The following is a 15,904-nucleotide window of genomic DNA, read 5'->3' as shown; positions in this document are numbered from 1 at the left end:
ATATATATATATATATATATATATATATATATATATAATTAAAATAATAATAAAAAATGTGGGGCACGGACCCTATCCCCTATGCCCTAACATAAAACTGTCTTCGGCTTTATGCAAGAAAAACTTCCATCTTTTCTATTTATTAATAAATTCATATTTGTATTTTTTAAGTGTTTTTTTTTCCTAAAGTCTCACAATTCATAATTATTGGTATAACGCACCTCTATTGTCTCAGTGTGGTCAGCATAACGATAAAATAAAAAATAAAAAGTAGCATGCAAAGTACCAAAGTAGCAATTTTTTGTCTAAGACAAATACCATAGTCTCATAGTAAAATCATTGAGCCAATTATAAAATGAGAAGAAAGAATAGAAAATCAGAAAAACAGCTGGACCATGCCTCACTTAATTTTGTTCTCGATGGAGTAATAATTTGAGTGCCACGTCCAATTGTACATCTAATTTAACGGTCTGTTGACTTATGTGATTATGAGTGGCTGACATTTATTAACTACTACTGGTTTATGCAACCTATTACTTTTTGTTAATCATTCACATTTGCACAAATTAAAAACATTCATATTAGTGCTTGTATAATAGATATATATATATATATATATATATATATATATCATTTTCGCCAATCAAGCCTAAAATTCACCATATCAAGTCATGTAAAATTATGTAAAAATATATGGTTGTTATAGTAATGGTGTAAAATTACAAGTACTATTCACCAGTAAAAATTTATACTGGTACTATTTATTTTTTACTTTATATATATATATATATATATATATATATATATATATATCTCAATTATAAAAGAAAATAGTAAGTGATGGTTGACGTAAATTTTTTTGAAAAGTAAGTGTAAAACAAAATAAACAAGTAATTTTTATGCTAAAAATAGATAGAAAGTTTTGCACGAACGCAAATACTCTAAAATTGGGTACGTGTTATATCATTGTTGTTTTGTTAATTGAAAGATAGTGATCCTTTTCTTTTCCTTCTTGACAAAATAAACATAGGGACAAAGAGTTCTGGGTCATCATGTTGGTTCCATGTTTGCTTTGCTATCCTAATTGAATCCTTTTTGTCTGCTGCACTAGTCAGTTGACCATATAGATTTCTTGGTCTCAAGACTCTCAACCCAATGTCCCATTTATATTTTTTTTTGGATGGGTGGGACCTCCATAGTACGTAGAATTAGTTTGCATCTCCTATTCTATCACTGTTTCTCAATGGACTACTCAAATTTTAATAAAGGGGGAAAAATATTCCAACACTGTTTTGATTAATGAATTTTTTGGTATAAAAAGGAAAATTCCTATCTTCTATCACTCAAAATTTTAATTCTACTTTCTGAAATGGAATCTTGACGAGATTTTTTGAATTTTAGTTGTACAGTTGTTTTCGTAGAAGATTTGTTTTTGTAATTGAAAAGACTTAAGCATCCGTTTTCTTATATCTTGATTTATGCTAAGAATTTTATAGTTACATAATATTAACGAGAATCAAGATTCAAATTCTCCTTTTCACTTATTATAAAAATTGAATTTATATGTTATGTCATAATTCTTGAGCATCAATGAGTGTATGCTTTGTGGTTTTCATTTCTATATATCTCGTATGGAGAATTTGAAGTTCTAGGTTATTTTACATGTGGTGAAGAAATCAAATACATCACCACCGTCAATTTTGGAGAATGTTTGGTAAGCACTTTGGTATAGTTTGGTCCCAAGACTCCCAACTTCCAACTCTTTGTTTGGATGTAAAAAAATATACTAGAAAAAGAAATTAACCAGATTATTTTATTTTAATTTTTAATTTTTTGTTTTTGTTTTGCTATTTAATTAACATTGTATGTTTTAATTAGACCAACTAGCAGACATTACAAACTTAGGTGGTATATAATTGCCATATTGATCATTGGCGAGCTTAAACGAAAGATCACATTGATAATGTTAGAGATATATTAGCTCATTAGCAAATGCCCAAGCCTAATTCTACTATGTGTGCAAGCCAAGTCTCCTACTTGTACTAGAAGTCTATTAGTCTAGGGTTTGGTCTACTATATATACACATATTATGATTCATTGTAACACAAGATTTGTGCTACACTATAATATATTATTGATGTAACCTTTTAGGGTTTCGTCTGTGGATGTAGGTTGTTAGGCTGAACCACGTAACCCTCGTGTGTTATTGTGTTTTATACTTTATGCTTTTGCTTGGTTTACACTGCTAGTCTGTATGATTCTGCCTTATTTCTTCGTCGTATTGATAAAGACACCATTTTGCTTCTTCTATATGTGGATGATATGATCATAACTGGTGATGACCTCAGTGGCATTCAAAAACTCAAGGATTTTCTCAGTCAGCAATTTGAGATGAAAGATCTTGGACATCTCAGCTATTTCTTGGGTCTTAAAATTACTCATTCCACAGATGATCTTTATATTACTTAAGCCAAGTATGCTTCTGACCTTTTGTCTCGAGCTAGACTTACTGACAGCAAGATTGTTGACACTCCAGTTGAACTTAATGCGCATCTGACACCCTCGGGGGGGGGGGGGGAACCATTGTCTAATCCCTCTCTTTACAGACGATTGGTTGACAGCCTAGTTTATCTCACAGTTACTCCCAACTAATAATGAATAGTCACAAGATGGGAAATATAGTTGTAAATCTGGGTATCATTTTTTGAAGGAGGAAGTTGATTTGGGTTCTTGGTTACAGTCACCTGCATCGAACATCCAGTTTTGTAGGAGAGTTTGGGCTATTCGATCTCCAATCAAAGTTAAGAACTTCCTCTAGTGTGCTTGTCAAAATGCCTTGCCTACCAAAACTAATCTGGTCCGAAGAACCATTATAAAAAGACCATGTGTGTGATCGTTGCAATTAGGGGCGGAGGCACACATAAGCTTGGGGGGCCATGCCCCCCCCCCCCCCCCCCCCAAAAAAAAAAACTTTTGAATCCCCTATATAATGCTATATAAAAACAAGCTAACCCCTACAAATGTATCAATTGGCCCCTCCAAAAAAATTCACATACCTAGTCTAATGTTAGTTTTAGTGGTTTCCCCTTTGAAATATGTTGTGGTTGTATGATTAATCAAAGAGCTGAGGCAATTATCTCTCAAAACTACATAGAATGACACACTAGCAAGAGTGATAAAAAAAATATTTGATACCATAAGTATGTCTCAATTTTTTTAGCTGACAATTGTATGTATCCAAAGTATGGAACTATTTGGATTAAAGAAGGGATATGAAAGTAATGAAAATAATTAGCTAAGTGGGGTTGTCTAGCAAATTATGGCATATAAAATTACTAAAACAAAGTAAAAGTATGAGTTATATATCTTTCAATCATTAGCCTTTGGTTCAGCAATTGACTGGAGTAATTGTCATATGTGTTTATTTTGTTGTGGGTCTTATGCAACATACAATGTTAATTTCTTTTTAGTATTCATTTTGAAATTTGACTATTTTTACAATTACAATATTTTAGTTTCTCAAGTAGACTTCACCCAACAAAACACACGTTTACTCAAACCAAAAAAAAAAAAAACAAAGTTGTCCAGATGCTATTTATTTATTTATTTTTAAGTAAACAAAAGTGCACTATGTTTGTGCATGTTCAAATATGAAGGTTGCTAAAAGTTTATTATTTTGCTTAAACTAGTGATTTTTTTTTTTTTTTTTTGGTGGCAGTCTTAGTCTTTAAGCTTCATTTCTTTATTTCTTTGAACTCTATCTATCTCACACATACATACACATAAATATATGAGTTATGACTAATGTACAAGCATATAATTTGGCCCCAAGTTAAAAATTCTGGCTACGCCCCTGGTTGCAATGCTGCTTTGAAAAATCCTATTCATGCGTTATGGTCATGCTTGGAACTAGATACAGTTTGGTTTGATATGGGTTCATGGAATTTTAGAAGCCAAGAACAATTTGTGGACTACAAAGAGTTGTTATCATGGATTTTGGATCCTGGAAAAATGTGCAGCTTTTTACAATGATGGTTTGGTCGATCTGGATGCAGAGGAATCAGGTTCGGCTTCTCCAACCTGTTTATGTGCTTCATCAGTGGGCTCAGTTATCATCGGATCGGTGTAATGAGTTCTTAGCCGTTCTAACCAGTCCTCCAAGCCGTCAGCCTCGTATTCATGATACTTGGCGACCTTGCCCGAGTGATTGGATGAAGATTAACTTCGATGGAGCCACTTTAAATTTCTTTGCTGAAAACAAGTCTGGGATTGGTGTTGCGATCAAAGATAGCTCAAGTATGGTATCGTAATTGCTTCATGTTCCAAGCTGCTGCCCTAGGCGGCTAGGCCTTTCATGCTAGTGAAGTTGAAGCCTTAGCTGCTGCGTAGGCTCTTGTTTTTGCCCAGCAGATTGGTGTTTCTAAAGCTATTCAGCAGTGCTCATGAAGACATTAACTTGTGCTGAAGTCTGCCTGGCCTCGTATGGTCCTTTGATTGAAGATGTTAAGTTTAGTTCTAGATGTTTTTCTCAATTGCTTTACTCTCATGTTAGGAGAAAGGTAATAAGGTTGCTCACAGTTTAACTAGACACGCTATTAATGTTTTTTATTTGACTGTGTGGATGGAGGATATTCCACCATAATTTGTTTCCATAGTTCAAGCCGATTTAGCCATTTTTTCTTAATCTAAGGTCTTTGTTTCTCAAAAAAAAAAAAAAAAAAAACACTAATAATGTATATTTTACATTTTAGAGTTTTATTATTTTTAAATGTTGTTATCAATCATACTCTAGTTTTAACTTCTTAATTTTTCTGCAATCAAACTAGGTTTTGGTGCTTTGCCAACGATATTGCATGATTGCATTATCAATTTTTCTTATTATTGTTTTTATTTGACAGTGTGAATGGAGAATGTTCCACCACAATTTGTTTCTGTACTTCAGGCTAATTTATCCATTTTTTTCTTAATTTGAGGTCTTTGTTTCTCAAAAAAGGAAAAAACTAATAATGTATATTTTACATATTAGTGTTTTATTATTTTTGAATGTTGTTATCAATCATATTCTTGCTTTAACTTCTTCTTAATTTTTCTGCAATCAAACTAGGTTTTAGTGCTTTACCGACGATATTGCATGATTGCATTACCAATTTTTCTTATTAATGTTTTTTATTTGACAGTGTGGATTAATATTTTTAAATTGATAATGTGAATGGAGTATGTTTTATCACAATTTGCTTTTGTATTTCAGGCTGATTTAGCCTTTATTTTTTCTTAATATGAGGTTTTTGTTTCTCAAAAAAAAAAAAAAAAATAATAATGTATATTTTACATATTAGTTTTTTATTATTTTTAAATGTTGTTATCAATCGTACTCTTGTTTTGACATCTTAATTTTTCTGCAATGAAACTAGGTTTTAGTGCTTTACCGACGATATTGCATGATTGCATTACTAATTTTAGAAGTCCAATCTGAGATTTGGTTTAATTGGTTAAATGAAGATACATAAGCATCTTCGGATATTTTTTTTAATTGATTTTAAAAATATAGGGTGTGGATTCCTCCACAAGTGGATTTTGGAATGGGTTGGGCGGTTCCACCGTTCCACTACTTGGATTCTAAGTCGAAAGGGAAAAAGGCAAAATGATGAAGACCAATGCAAAAAAAGAAAATTAAAGGATTCAACGATACAATAATATGCTTCTAATGCTTTACTTAATTATTTCTTGCTTTCATTCGCATCCCTTTAATACACAATTTTAGCCTTTTAGGAATTATTCGGATAATAAATAATATTCCTTTGATCAATGAATTATTTCTTAAAGTAACGGATAATTATTGTGTACTCTCGGAGTACCATAAATGCGTACTTTCTCCTTTTACATGAATGGTGGATTTCACTAATTAAATTTATGGTGGGACTCACTATTCATGTAAGAAAGAAAACTACGCATTTATGGTACTCTGGAACTACCTAATAATTTTCCTAAAATAAAAATGTCAATATTTGTTTCATCCTTTTTTGCCTCTCGTGGCCGAGGAAAAGAATATCGTTTCATACGCAAGCTCCTTTTTTTTTTTTTTTTTTAATTATTATTATTATTATTATTATTTATAATTGAACCAAACTATTTAAGAACAATTAAAATTTTATTAAAAAAAATATGTATTTTTGTTTGTTAATTTAGTTAAAGAACATATTGAGGGTGGTTTTGGAAGCATGTGGCCCAAAAGTTCAAGCCCAAAAGAAAGTGCAATTGGTGGAGCGTTGCTTGAAGTTGTTTGGCCATGGGTGGGTTCAGCCACGATCGATGGTTATGGCAGCATGGTGCTTTTTAGGGTTTCAAAATTTGTGTATAGCTTCTTTTTATATATTTTTGGCTTGGCTGAAAATTTGGGTGAGTTGATGGTTGAGAATATTATTTTAGGGGGAAAAAAGTTAGGTAATAAGGTGTTCGAGTTTATGTGTGTGTGATATGTTTGGTTATTGAGTAAATGTGGAAAAATTAGGAGTGTCCAACCTAGATTTGCACCCGATTAATTTGCTCAACTTGTGGGTATTCGACTAAAACATTGCCATATGTAAGTGCGGGATTGGTCGATTGCAAGTTCTTGTCACCAAATCCCAACAATCTCAGGTTAAGTAGATAGGTTTTTTGTCTAGAACTTGATGAAATCGACCTATTCGAATGTACATGTGCTATGTTGGGCTTTCACCATGTGCTGCCTTTCTTCCTTGGAGCTTCGTCATTAGTCGCTCGAGCATTGCTTTAGAGATCCAAAGAGATCTCCACCAAATTTGGCTGACATCACAAAACCTTAAACATAGGAGAGCTTAAGCGATTTGGACCCGATTCGACCATCTGATTTCCCTAGCTAGCATTGTGGTTAACAACTCATTTTGTCACAATTGACAACAGGTTCACCTTTCTCAAACCTGTTGTCAACTCAACGAGTTAGTTGTTGGGTTAACATCAAACTTGAGTTGAATCAATGCATGGACACCGTAAGAAAAAAAATGATGGGATTTGAATATTGGGATTTGGGTAAGAAATGACGTTATCAAGATACGTCAGTAGAAAGATACTGAACATTGAAATTGTCTAAAAATAATAAAATTTTAATTGAAAATATTAAATACTCTTGACTTAATTTGAAATAGAAGTATAACTATAACATATAGTTTTTCTTTTTAACTTCTTCATAGTAATAATGAATAAATAAAAAGCAATATCTAGATGGACAATACATTCTAGAAGGAATAGAAGGGTTTTTGTTTTTGGGCCATTAAAAGAGGGAATAGTAAAAACATTGAATTTCCCAACTGCTTTTTTATTTTCTTTTCCTGCTGTCATGGGGTTTCCATTTTAGCTACATGGTAAGGCAAGTGAACACAACTGTGTAGGTCTAATCATCAACCAACCATAGGACTCGTTTGATACTTTCACACTACAGTTTGCCGTCCATCTGAGTTGACCTTTTAATAATGGCTATAAAAACTACATCCCAAAAAGAAAGGTATAAAAAGGCGATGAGATGAGGAGGATATCATGTTTTTGGAGTTGAATTGGGCATCCCAATATTTGGCTCTTTATTCCTACTTTCAGTTGGTTAAGATATGCTTGATCTTACCGAAATGACCTTTTTTTTTTTTCTAAAAAATTTTAAAAAAATTAGTCAACCCAAAACTAAATTATACTGATCATAATGCTAAAATTTGTATGTGAACTGCAAATCCTAAGCCTCAATTTCTGTCCCTCCCATGCTCTCCTTTTTTTGTTTGTCATGTCAAGCTGACACTATAGTCTCTCACACAATTTGATTATCTCCCACTATGTGCATTTTATATGTTCACTAAAATATCAACTTATTTGGGTCATCTATTCTATGGGTTCCATGTCAATACATTTCTTGGACAGTGAATCACAATACATTTCAACTGGTTGACAAATTGTAAGAGACTAGCTAGGACTAAATATTTTAATCAAATTTGTATTTAAAAACCATTGAGTGATATATGATGACGAGTGCTTTTCTTTTTCATTTTAGTTGCTCCTGCAGATTGAAGTGGACCATGTGGTTCTCAAAAAGCTTCAATGGGGGCAAAGAATAGTTAGTGTTCAATATTCGGTCTATTAAGTCATTGACCTATGTAGAAAACTTCGAGATATTCATATTCTACAAAAGTATAGCTGACGAATTTAAACCTTACGATCTTTTTTTTCCAGATAGGGATCATGTCAAATCAATCAATTAGAGCCATCATCATCTGATTTTTCTTTTTTATGATCTGACCTATCAAGTTGTTGGACCACGTCAAAATTGTTATCTTCTTGTGACCCTACTAAAATCATCCATGTATCTCTAAGACTATAACATGTACTACTTTTTTTATTACCTCAGGAAAAAAATCACAAGTGCGGTTACTGCTTTTGGTTCGTTTAAATCCTATTTATGATTAGTTATAAATTATTATCTAATAATAAAATTTGTGATTGCTCGAATTCATAATCTTGTACTCGCAATATATGAATCACGATACTTCTAGTCATTGAGCTTTCTCTACCGAGTGGACTGACCTAAATGCTCATTAATCAGTGAACTGGATCCAACTAAAATCATCCAAGTATCTCTAAGATTGTAACATGTACTACCTTTTTTTTTACCTTAAAATAAATCACAAGTGCGATTACTGCTTTTGATTCATATAAACCCTATTTATGAATAGCTATAAACTATTATCCAATAATAAAATTTGTTACCATTCGAATTCATAATCTCGAACTCACAAGGTATGAATCACGAGACTTCCTGTCATTGAGCCGCCTCTACCAAGTGGACAGACCTAAATGCTCATTAATCAGTGAACTGTAGTCACTCCATGCGTGAATGCGTTTGGAATGGTTATCCTTAATAGTGATTGCCCGTGAAACATACAATGTTGGCCGTACGGTTCGTTATTTGGATTGATTAAGAAATGAAATATATTGGTAGCCATTGATTAATCAATGGACGTGTAACAGGGATGCATTTAGTTATCCTAAATAGTGTTTGTCCATATATTAAAAATAATAATAATTAGTGTTTGCCCAACCATACGATAATGATGGATGTACCATTTATCAGTTTGGATTGATTAAGATAATAAAATATTTTAATATCAATTAATATCATTATATAATTGAAGATTTTCAATAAAGGTCAACATACCTTTTATTTTAAAATAGAAACCATTATTTGTTAAATCCTTTAAAAAATTAGGTATGCTTGAACACAATATACAAGCAATGTTGCAAATGAACCAATCTATTTATGAACAGTTTGAGGTTGACTCCGGAAAAAACTTGTTTATATTAGTTTGTTTAGAAAATAAACCAAGTTCAAGTTTTAAGTTTAGGATCGATTATTAAACGAGTCAAACTCAAATATAACAATGTGTTTGTAAACAAACTCATGAACATAAGAACTCGATTTAATTGTATATAATATTATATTTTTATATCTGTATATGTCTAAAAATATATTTATATAGACTTGAAATTAGATTGTATAAATTTGTCAATAGGTTCATATGACATTGAATTATTATTTGTACTTATTGATGATATAAACTATCTATTTGTAGTAAAATGTCATAGAATTATGAAAAGGTGAAACATTTTAATCATAGTTTCACAATATATAGGACAATAATAAGTTAATCAAGTAAATTGTGAACAAGTTTGAGCTTGCTCGATAAGAAAATGAGTCAAGCTTTAACATAAAATCTTGTATGGTAATGAGCTTGAGCTTGGCTCGTATTTGAAAAAGAATTAAATGAACAGGCTTAAATTTTTAATACTTGGCTCGACTTTACTCGTTTATAACCCTATACATAGTTTTCAAAACGTGAATCGTATCGTGAATTAATTTTTGATTTTTTTCGTATTATGTATCATAAGATACATAAACACTTAATAAAATTTATAAAAAATTATAGATATACATATATAAATGGTATATTTATTATAAATTTTGAATATATTCAACTAATGACTAATTTATTTAATCATTTATATAATAATATTTAACAAGCTAATTAAATAAATAAAACTAGCATGTGTTTATAACATTCACATTCAAATTGTTTAAATTCAAAAGTGATAATATATTACAAATGACCCAAAAATTAATTTATTTTCATTATATTCATCATATTGGCTAATCAAGCCCATCTAAGTCAATGCTATCATCATGTTTATCATTTTGCAAATTTATTTCTTCATTAAAATTTTCTTCATCATCACTAACATTTACTATCTCTCCTTGTTCTTTTTATTTTAATAATTAAAAAAAAATTCTTGGCATCTAGTTTCTTGGACTTATAACAATAATGAAAAAAAATAAAAATAACTATATTTTCAATTAATATCTTATTCATAGCATAGAAAATAAATTTGTAAATATTAAAGTGAAGTGTAAGTGTGTACTGTATAGTTCAAATTTTGTAGGAGAAAGAGAGGGGAAAAAAAAAATCTTAAGAATATGGTATTTTATTAGGTTAAATCATATAACCTAATAATTTTTTGTTTAAAAAAAGTCTAACAACCTGTTAGATTAAAATAATAATTTTAACCCAAAAAAATCTCATTTTAAAGTATTTGTCTATGTACATACAATATGTACGATTTTACAATACAATGTGATTCATATGATACACACATTGTATTGTACAATTCATAAACACTTAGGATATGCTTATATGATACGAAAATTTTTACATATGATACGACACGAATCATACGATACGTGATATGTATCGTATGATACTGACAACTTTGTCCTTATATACCCGTCAAATAAGATATATATATATATATATATAACCTAATTAATTGAAAAAAAAAAATTAAAAGCTTAAAATCAGTGGCCTTTAGAGCATTCACATTGATTCGTGCAAAATTTTCTTTTTATTTTAGAAAAAGAACTTATTTTTTCTATTTTAGCAAAAACTTTTCAAAACACTCACATCTGATTCTCTATTCTAAACACTATTTCACTCAAATATTCTTTCTTTATTCATTGTTTTACTATTTCCTCCACTTTTCAAAATATTCACACTAACTGTTTAAAAAATAAACAAAATAAATACTTTAAAAAAAAATTGTTTGGGGAATTAACAATGTTCTCTAAATGTAAGGATGCATTATAACATTATAACAAAATGGTGTTTTTTTAGGAGATCTGTAGGGAAGCCAATGTGTGGATTATTTTTGGATTCATTCCTTAAATTGGTCTCTTATCCTATTTTAGGGAGATGGATGGGAACGCTCTTAGTCAAGAATGGAGCTAAAACTTGATTCAATGAAAAAAAAAAAAAAAAAAAAAAAAGGTGATAGTGGGCAGACTGGGCAGAGAAACCAAATGGAGGAAGAAGTAAGAAAAAAGTATCATGTTATGTGTCTTATTTTTTATTATTATGTTTTTTATTTGAGAAACTGCTTTATTTTTATTAGTATTGAGTTGGTAATGTCTTTAGTTTGTTAGGATTGGTTTGAATAAGTTAGATTAGATTAGAAGTATTTTATGACACATAAAATCATTCCCGCACTGCATACGATTAAAAGGCTAATTAAATCCAAATTATATATATCAAAAATAAATATTTCACAAAATCCATATTTCATTTATTTTCAATTAAACAAACATAGTCTTACTTGGAAATTTCATACCAAATGCATTATCGAGATTCAACTAATAGCTCAGTAGGAATGGTGTCTTTTGTGGTAATCTATTTGTGGTATAAACCACAACCCCTTCCCTCACCCATTATCTACCTATAAATAAAAAAAATACATTATCATTGTTTTTATCTTATTAAGCATGTTTCCACTAATCAAACAAAAATTCATGAAAAAATGGAAAAAAAATATTTTAAAGGAAGAAAAAGATGAAACCAAAATTAAAATATTTTGTAAAGTAAATAGCACACACTCGAAAACTCTTCTAAAGAAATGCATTCTAACTTGAGCCCAATTCTTAACCCAATACGATTGGGCTTAGACCTTAGCATGTGTACTTCTCCTAGGCCTTTGCATGACTGAACCCAAAATCATACTTGCTTAGGCCCAAAGGCTTAGACCATAGCATCGTTTTTTGGTTTTTCAGCAACATATTCTCCTCTCAAGTCTCTAGCCTATACTGTACTGAACCCATTCTTAAGCCATTCATGATTCAACCAAATCCAATGTACAATCTTTATTTTCTAACATTACCTCTCCCATCTTGACCCAGATGGGAGAGGTGATACACTTGGACATTTCCTTTACATATATGTATGATGGTCTGGAATGGATTAATTAAATGCACACAATGAGTTGGTCATGTCCATTTCAAAGGCTTTTGCCAAGTTGTGACAATAATATGAAAACTCTAAGGAGATACACTAGACTGTGGTGTAGTTTTGGTCCTCATTATAGACACTTTTCAGTATTAGCTAATGTGAAACCTCAGAGTCCAACACTAGAGGACCTTGTTTATGTGAGTGCAAGGGTTGCCCATGTTTCAAGTTTGCATGAAATGTTGCAGTTATTTGCAAGAACAAGAGTACCCATGAAAGGGAAGGCTTGCCATGCACAAGTAATTTGTTTTGGGTTGCAAGCAGACATTATAACAGCAAACATGCTTATTGCAATGTATGCTAAATGTGGTTTAGTTGACTGTGCTCGTAAAGTGTTTGATAAAATGCCAGAACGAAGCTTGGTTTCATGGAATACAATGATTGGGTCACTTGCACAGAACGGAGAGGAGCAGGAAGCTCTTAGTCTTTTTGTTGAGATGCAAAGAGAAGGAATCTCATTTAGTGAATTCACCGTTTCGAGTGTTCTTTGTGCCTGTGCTGCAAAATGTGCTATGTTTGAGTGTAAACAGTTGCATGCTTTCGCAATAAAGGCTGCCATGGACTTTAATGTTTTTGTGGGAACTGCATTGCTTGATGTTTATGCCAAGTGCAATTTGATAAAGGATGCAATCTGGGTTTTTGAATGCATGCCAGAAAAGAGTGCTGTTACATGGAGTTCAATGGTGGCAGGTTATGTACAAAATGAGCTTTATGAGGAGGCTTTGGTCTTGTTTCGCAAAGCTCAAATGATGGGGTTGGAGCAGAACCAGTATACAATTTCATCTATAATATGTGCTTGTGCAGGTCTGGCAGCTCTGATTGAAGGGAACCAGGTGCATGCCGTGTTATGTAAAACTGGACTTGGTTCCGATATATATGTTGCTTCCTCACTTATTAACATGTATGCCAGATGTGGCTGCATTCAAGAAGCATACATTGTGTTTCAAGGTGTGGAAGAGAAGAGCATTGTTCTCTGGAACGCAGTGATTTCGGGGTTTGGTAGGCATGCCCACTCCCTAGAAGCGATGATTTTATTTGAGAAAATGCAGCAGACGGGTATTTTTCCAAATAAAGTAACCTATATTGCTGTGTTATCAGCATGTAGTCATATGGGTTTGGTTGAAAAAGGAAAGAAATATTTCAATCTTATGACAAGGGAGCACAATTTGTCACCTGATGTCCTTCACTATTCATGTATGGTAGATATTTTTGGTCGAGCAGGGCAGATTCACGAAGCTTATGATTTGATAAAGAACATGCCGTTTGATGCGACTGCTTCAATTTGGGGTTCGCTTTTGTCTTCTTGTAGAGTCTACGGAAATCTTGAATTGGCTGAGGTTGCAGCTAAGCAATTATTTGAGCTGGAACCTAATAATGCAGGGAATCATGTTTTGCTTTCAAACATATACGCAGCAAATAAAAAGTGGGAAGAAGTGGCAAGAGCAAGGAAGCTTCTTAACGAAAGTGAGGTGAAGAAGGAGAGGGGTAAGAGTTGGATTGGAATCAAAGACAAGGTTCATTCATTTATGGTTGGAGAGAGAAACCATCCTAAAATTGCTGAGATTTACTCAAAGTTGGATAATTTAATTGAAGAGTTGGAGAAGCTAGATTACAAGGCTGAGACTGCACATGACCTTCACTACGTGGAAGAGGGCAGAAAACAAGAACTCTTAAGGCACCATAGTGAGAAGCTTGCTCTTACTTTTGGTTTAATGTGCTTACCTTCAAATGTGCCTATCAGGATTATGAAGAATCTTAGGATCTGTGGGGATTGCCATTCTTTTATGAAGCTTACATCAAGTTTGACAGGGAGAGAGATTATTGTTCGGGATACAAATCGATTTCACCATTTTAAGAATGGTTACTGTTCTTGTGGAGACTTTTGGTGACAAGTTGGTTACCTTACCATCTTGTGGTGTTGATCCAACTGACTTGTTGGTTTAACACATTTGCCCTACTGCATCTGGGTGTGTCCAAGTGTAATGACTATGAACCGATTCTCATGATATTAGAGAAGTTTTTGGTACATTACATGGAGGTTTGGTTTCCTCTATCATCCAAAAGATCAGTTTCAAGCAAGTAAAGAATTGGTGCTTGCAACTTAAAAGAGAAGGCAGGAGTGCAAAAATGGGGTGGCTTCAGTACCCTTAAAGTGCTACACAATTGCGTAGCCTATGGCTATATAGGTTTCAAATTTTGACTCATCCCATTTCTTCTCGTTCTTTATTTATTGATTTTTTGTTTTTCCAGTCTAGTTTATCATAACCTCAATGTGAGCTCCCTATCTATTTGGCTGGTATAGCTGCTTGAGAGTTTGTCTCGTATCAAGAGGATTTAATAATGGCCCTAGAGAGGGACATTATTGGGAGAACCAGGGTTCAAATCTCCTCTCACACATTGTTGTAACTATCAAATTTTCAAAATAAATATAAAGATCATAATTTCCCCAGAGACAGAACTTATTAGGTATCCTTTGCTTGACTTGGCCAATTCTTAATTTCTTAAGGCACAGACCTGTTTCCTTTAAGGTCAACGGAACGTAGGAAAATAAATGTCTTTACCTCTTATTCCTTAAGGACCCAAGAGATTTGTGACTCTGTTGTCAAATGATACACGTCTAGATTGTTTTTTCCTTACTTTAGTTGCCTACCAATTACATATTTTTATTTGTATTACAACCTTATGTTTATATTTTGTTCTTGCAATCATTAAAGTCTAAGAAAATATATGGGATTGAAATGGTTCCTAAAAAATTGTTTTCTGTTTGTCAATAAAAAAATGGTACTTTTGGTTGGTTTCAGTATTTGTGTTCTCAGAACACTAGGGAAAACACTGGGAACAATCGTCTCTCTCTCTCTCTCTCAATTGCCTTTGTAGACTATTGTTCCTGCTTTTGCCACATATGGATCCGCTGGTGCCATTCACCAAAGTAAGCCCTTTTTTTCTACCTCCATATTTCCCTTTGATTTGTTGAATTGTCCCAATTGGTATTTTGTGCATGTTGGCATTTGCCATTTTGTCTAGAAAAAATGAAACTAATTTCAACACCTTGATGATATAAATTAATCTCTGTTTCATCTATTATTGCATTGGTACATACATTTCGGATTTTGTTAGAATAAGCACTGAACTTCTTGAGACATAATTCATCAACTAATTGAGTAGCTTCTTAAGGTCGACACAGTTCAGGTACTCATCACAGTCCGCATAATAAGTGATGATCTATTGCCAAAAACAATTCATTGATGTTATCTACCTCATGTATTGAATGGTCGACCAACTCTTGTATCATTTTGTTAATAAATCAATGAGTGATCTCACTTGCTTAAACCCAAAAGCATTTGCATAATACCTTACGTTAGATCTTTTTCTGCAGGGCCCTAAATACTTCAATCATTATAAAATTATTATACTAAATTTCAAAACTAAATTTATAAGAAAAGAACCCCCTATGAAATTTCTTCTTATGTTATATATTACTTGTGTTTCAGGTTCTTGTTTGTGGGAGTTCAAATAGTGCCTTAGC

General features: G+C 32.3%; 1 protein-coding gene across 1 annotated transcript; it reads left to right on the top strand.

The window, feature by feature from the left end:
- Nucleotides 1–12,008: 12,008 nt before the first annotated feature.
- LOC126722314 (pentatricopeptide repeat-containing protein At5g04780, mitochondrial) lies at nucleotides 12,009–14,827 on the top strand. Its single transcript, XM_050425468.1, has one exon. The coding sequence runs from the start codon at nucleotides 12,342–12,344 to the stop codon at nucleotides 14,265–14,267; it is 1,926 nt and encodes a 641-aa protein (XP_050281425.1). The 5' UTR covers nucleotides 12,009–12,341; the 3' UTR covers nucleotides 14,268–14,827.
- Nucleotides 14,828–15,904: the final 1,077 nt, after the last annotated feature.

Source organism: Quercus robur, chromosome 4, assembly GCF_932294415.1.
Source record: "Quercus robur chromosome 4, dhQueRobu3.1, whole genome shotgun sequence".
Lineage (NCBI taxonomy): Eukaryota > Viridiplantae > Streptophyta > Magnoliopsida > Fagales > Fagaceae > Quercus > Quercus robur.
This window is presented reverse-complemented; position numbering and strand designations above follow the sequence as displayed.

Coding starts and splice junctions, on each gene's coding strand:
- LOC126722314 (XM_050425468.1), top strand. CDS start 12,342: ATGCACACAATGAGTTGGTCATGTCCATTTCAAAGGCTTTTGCCAAGT.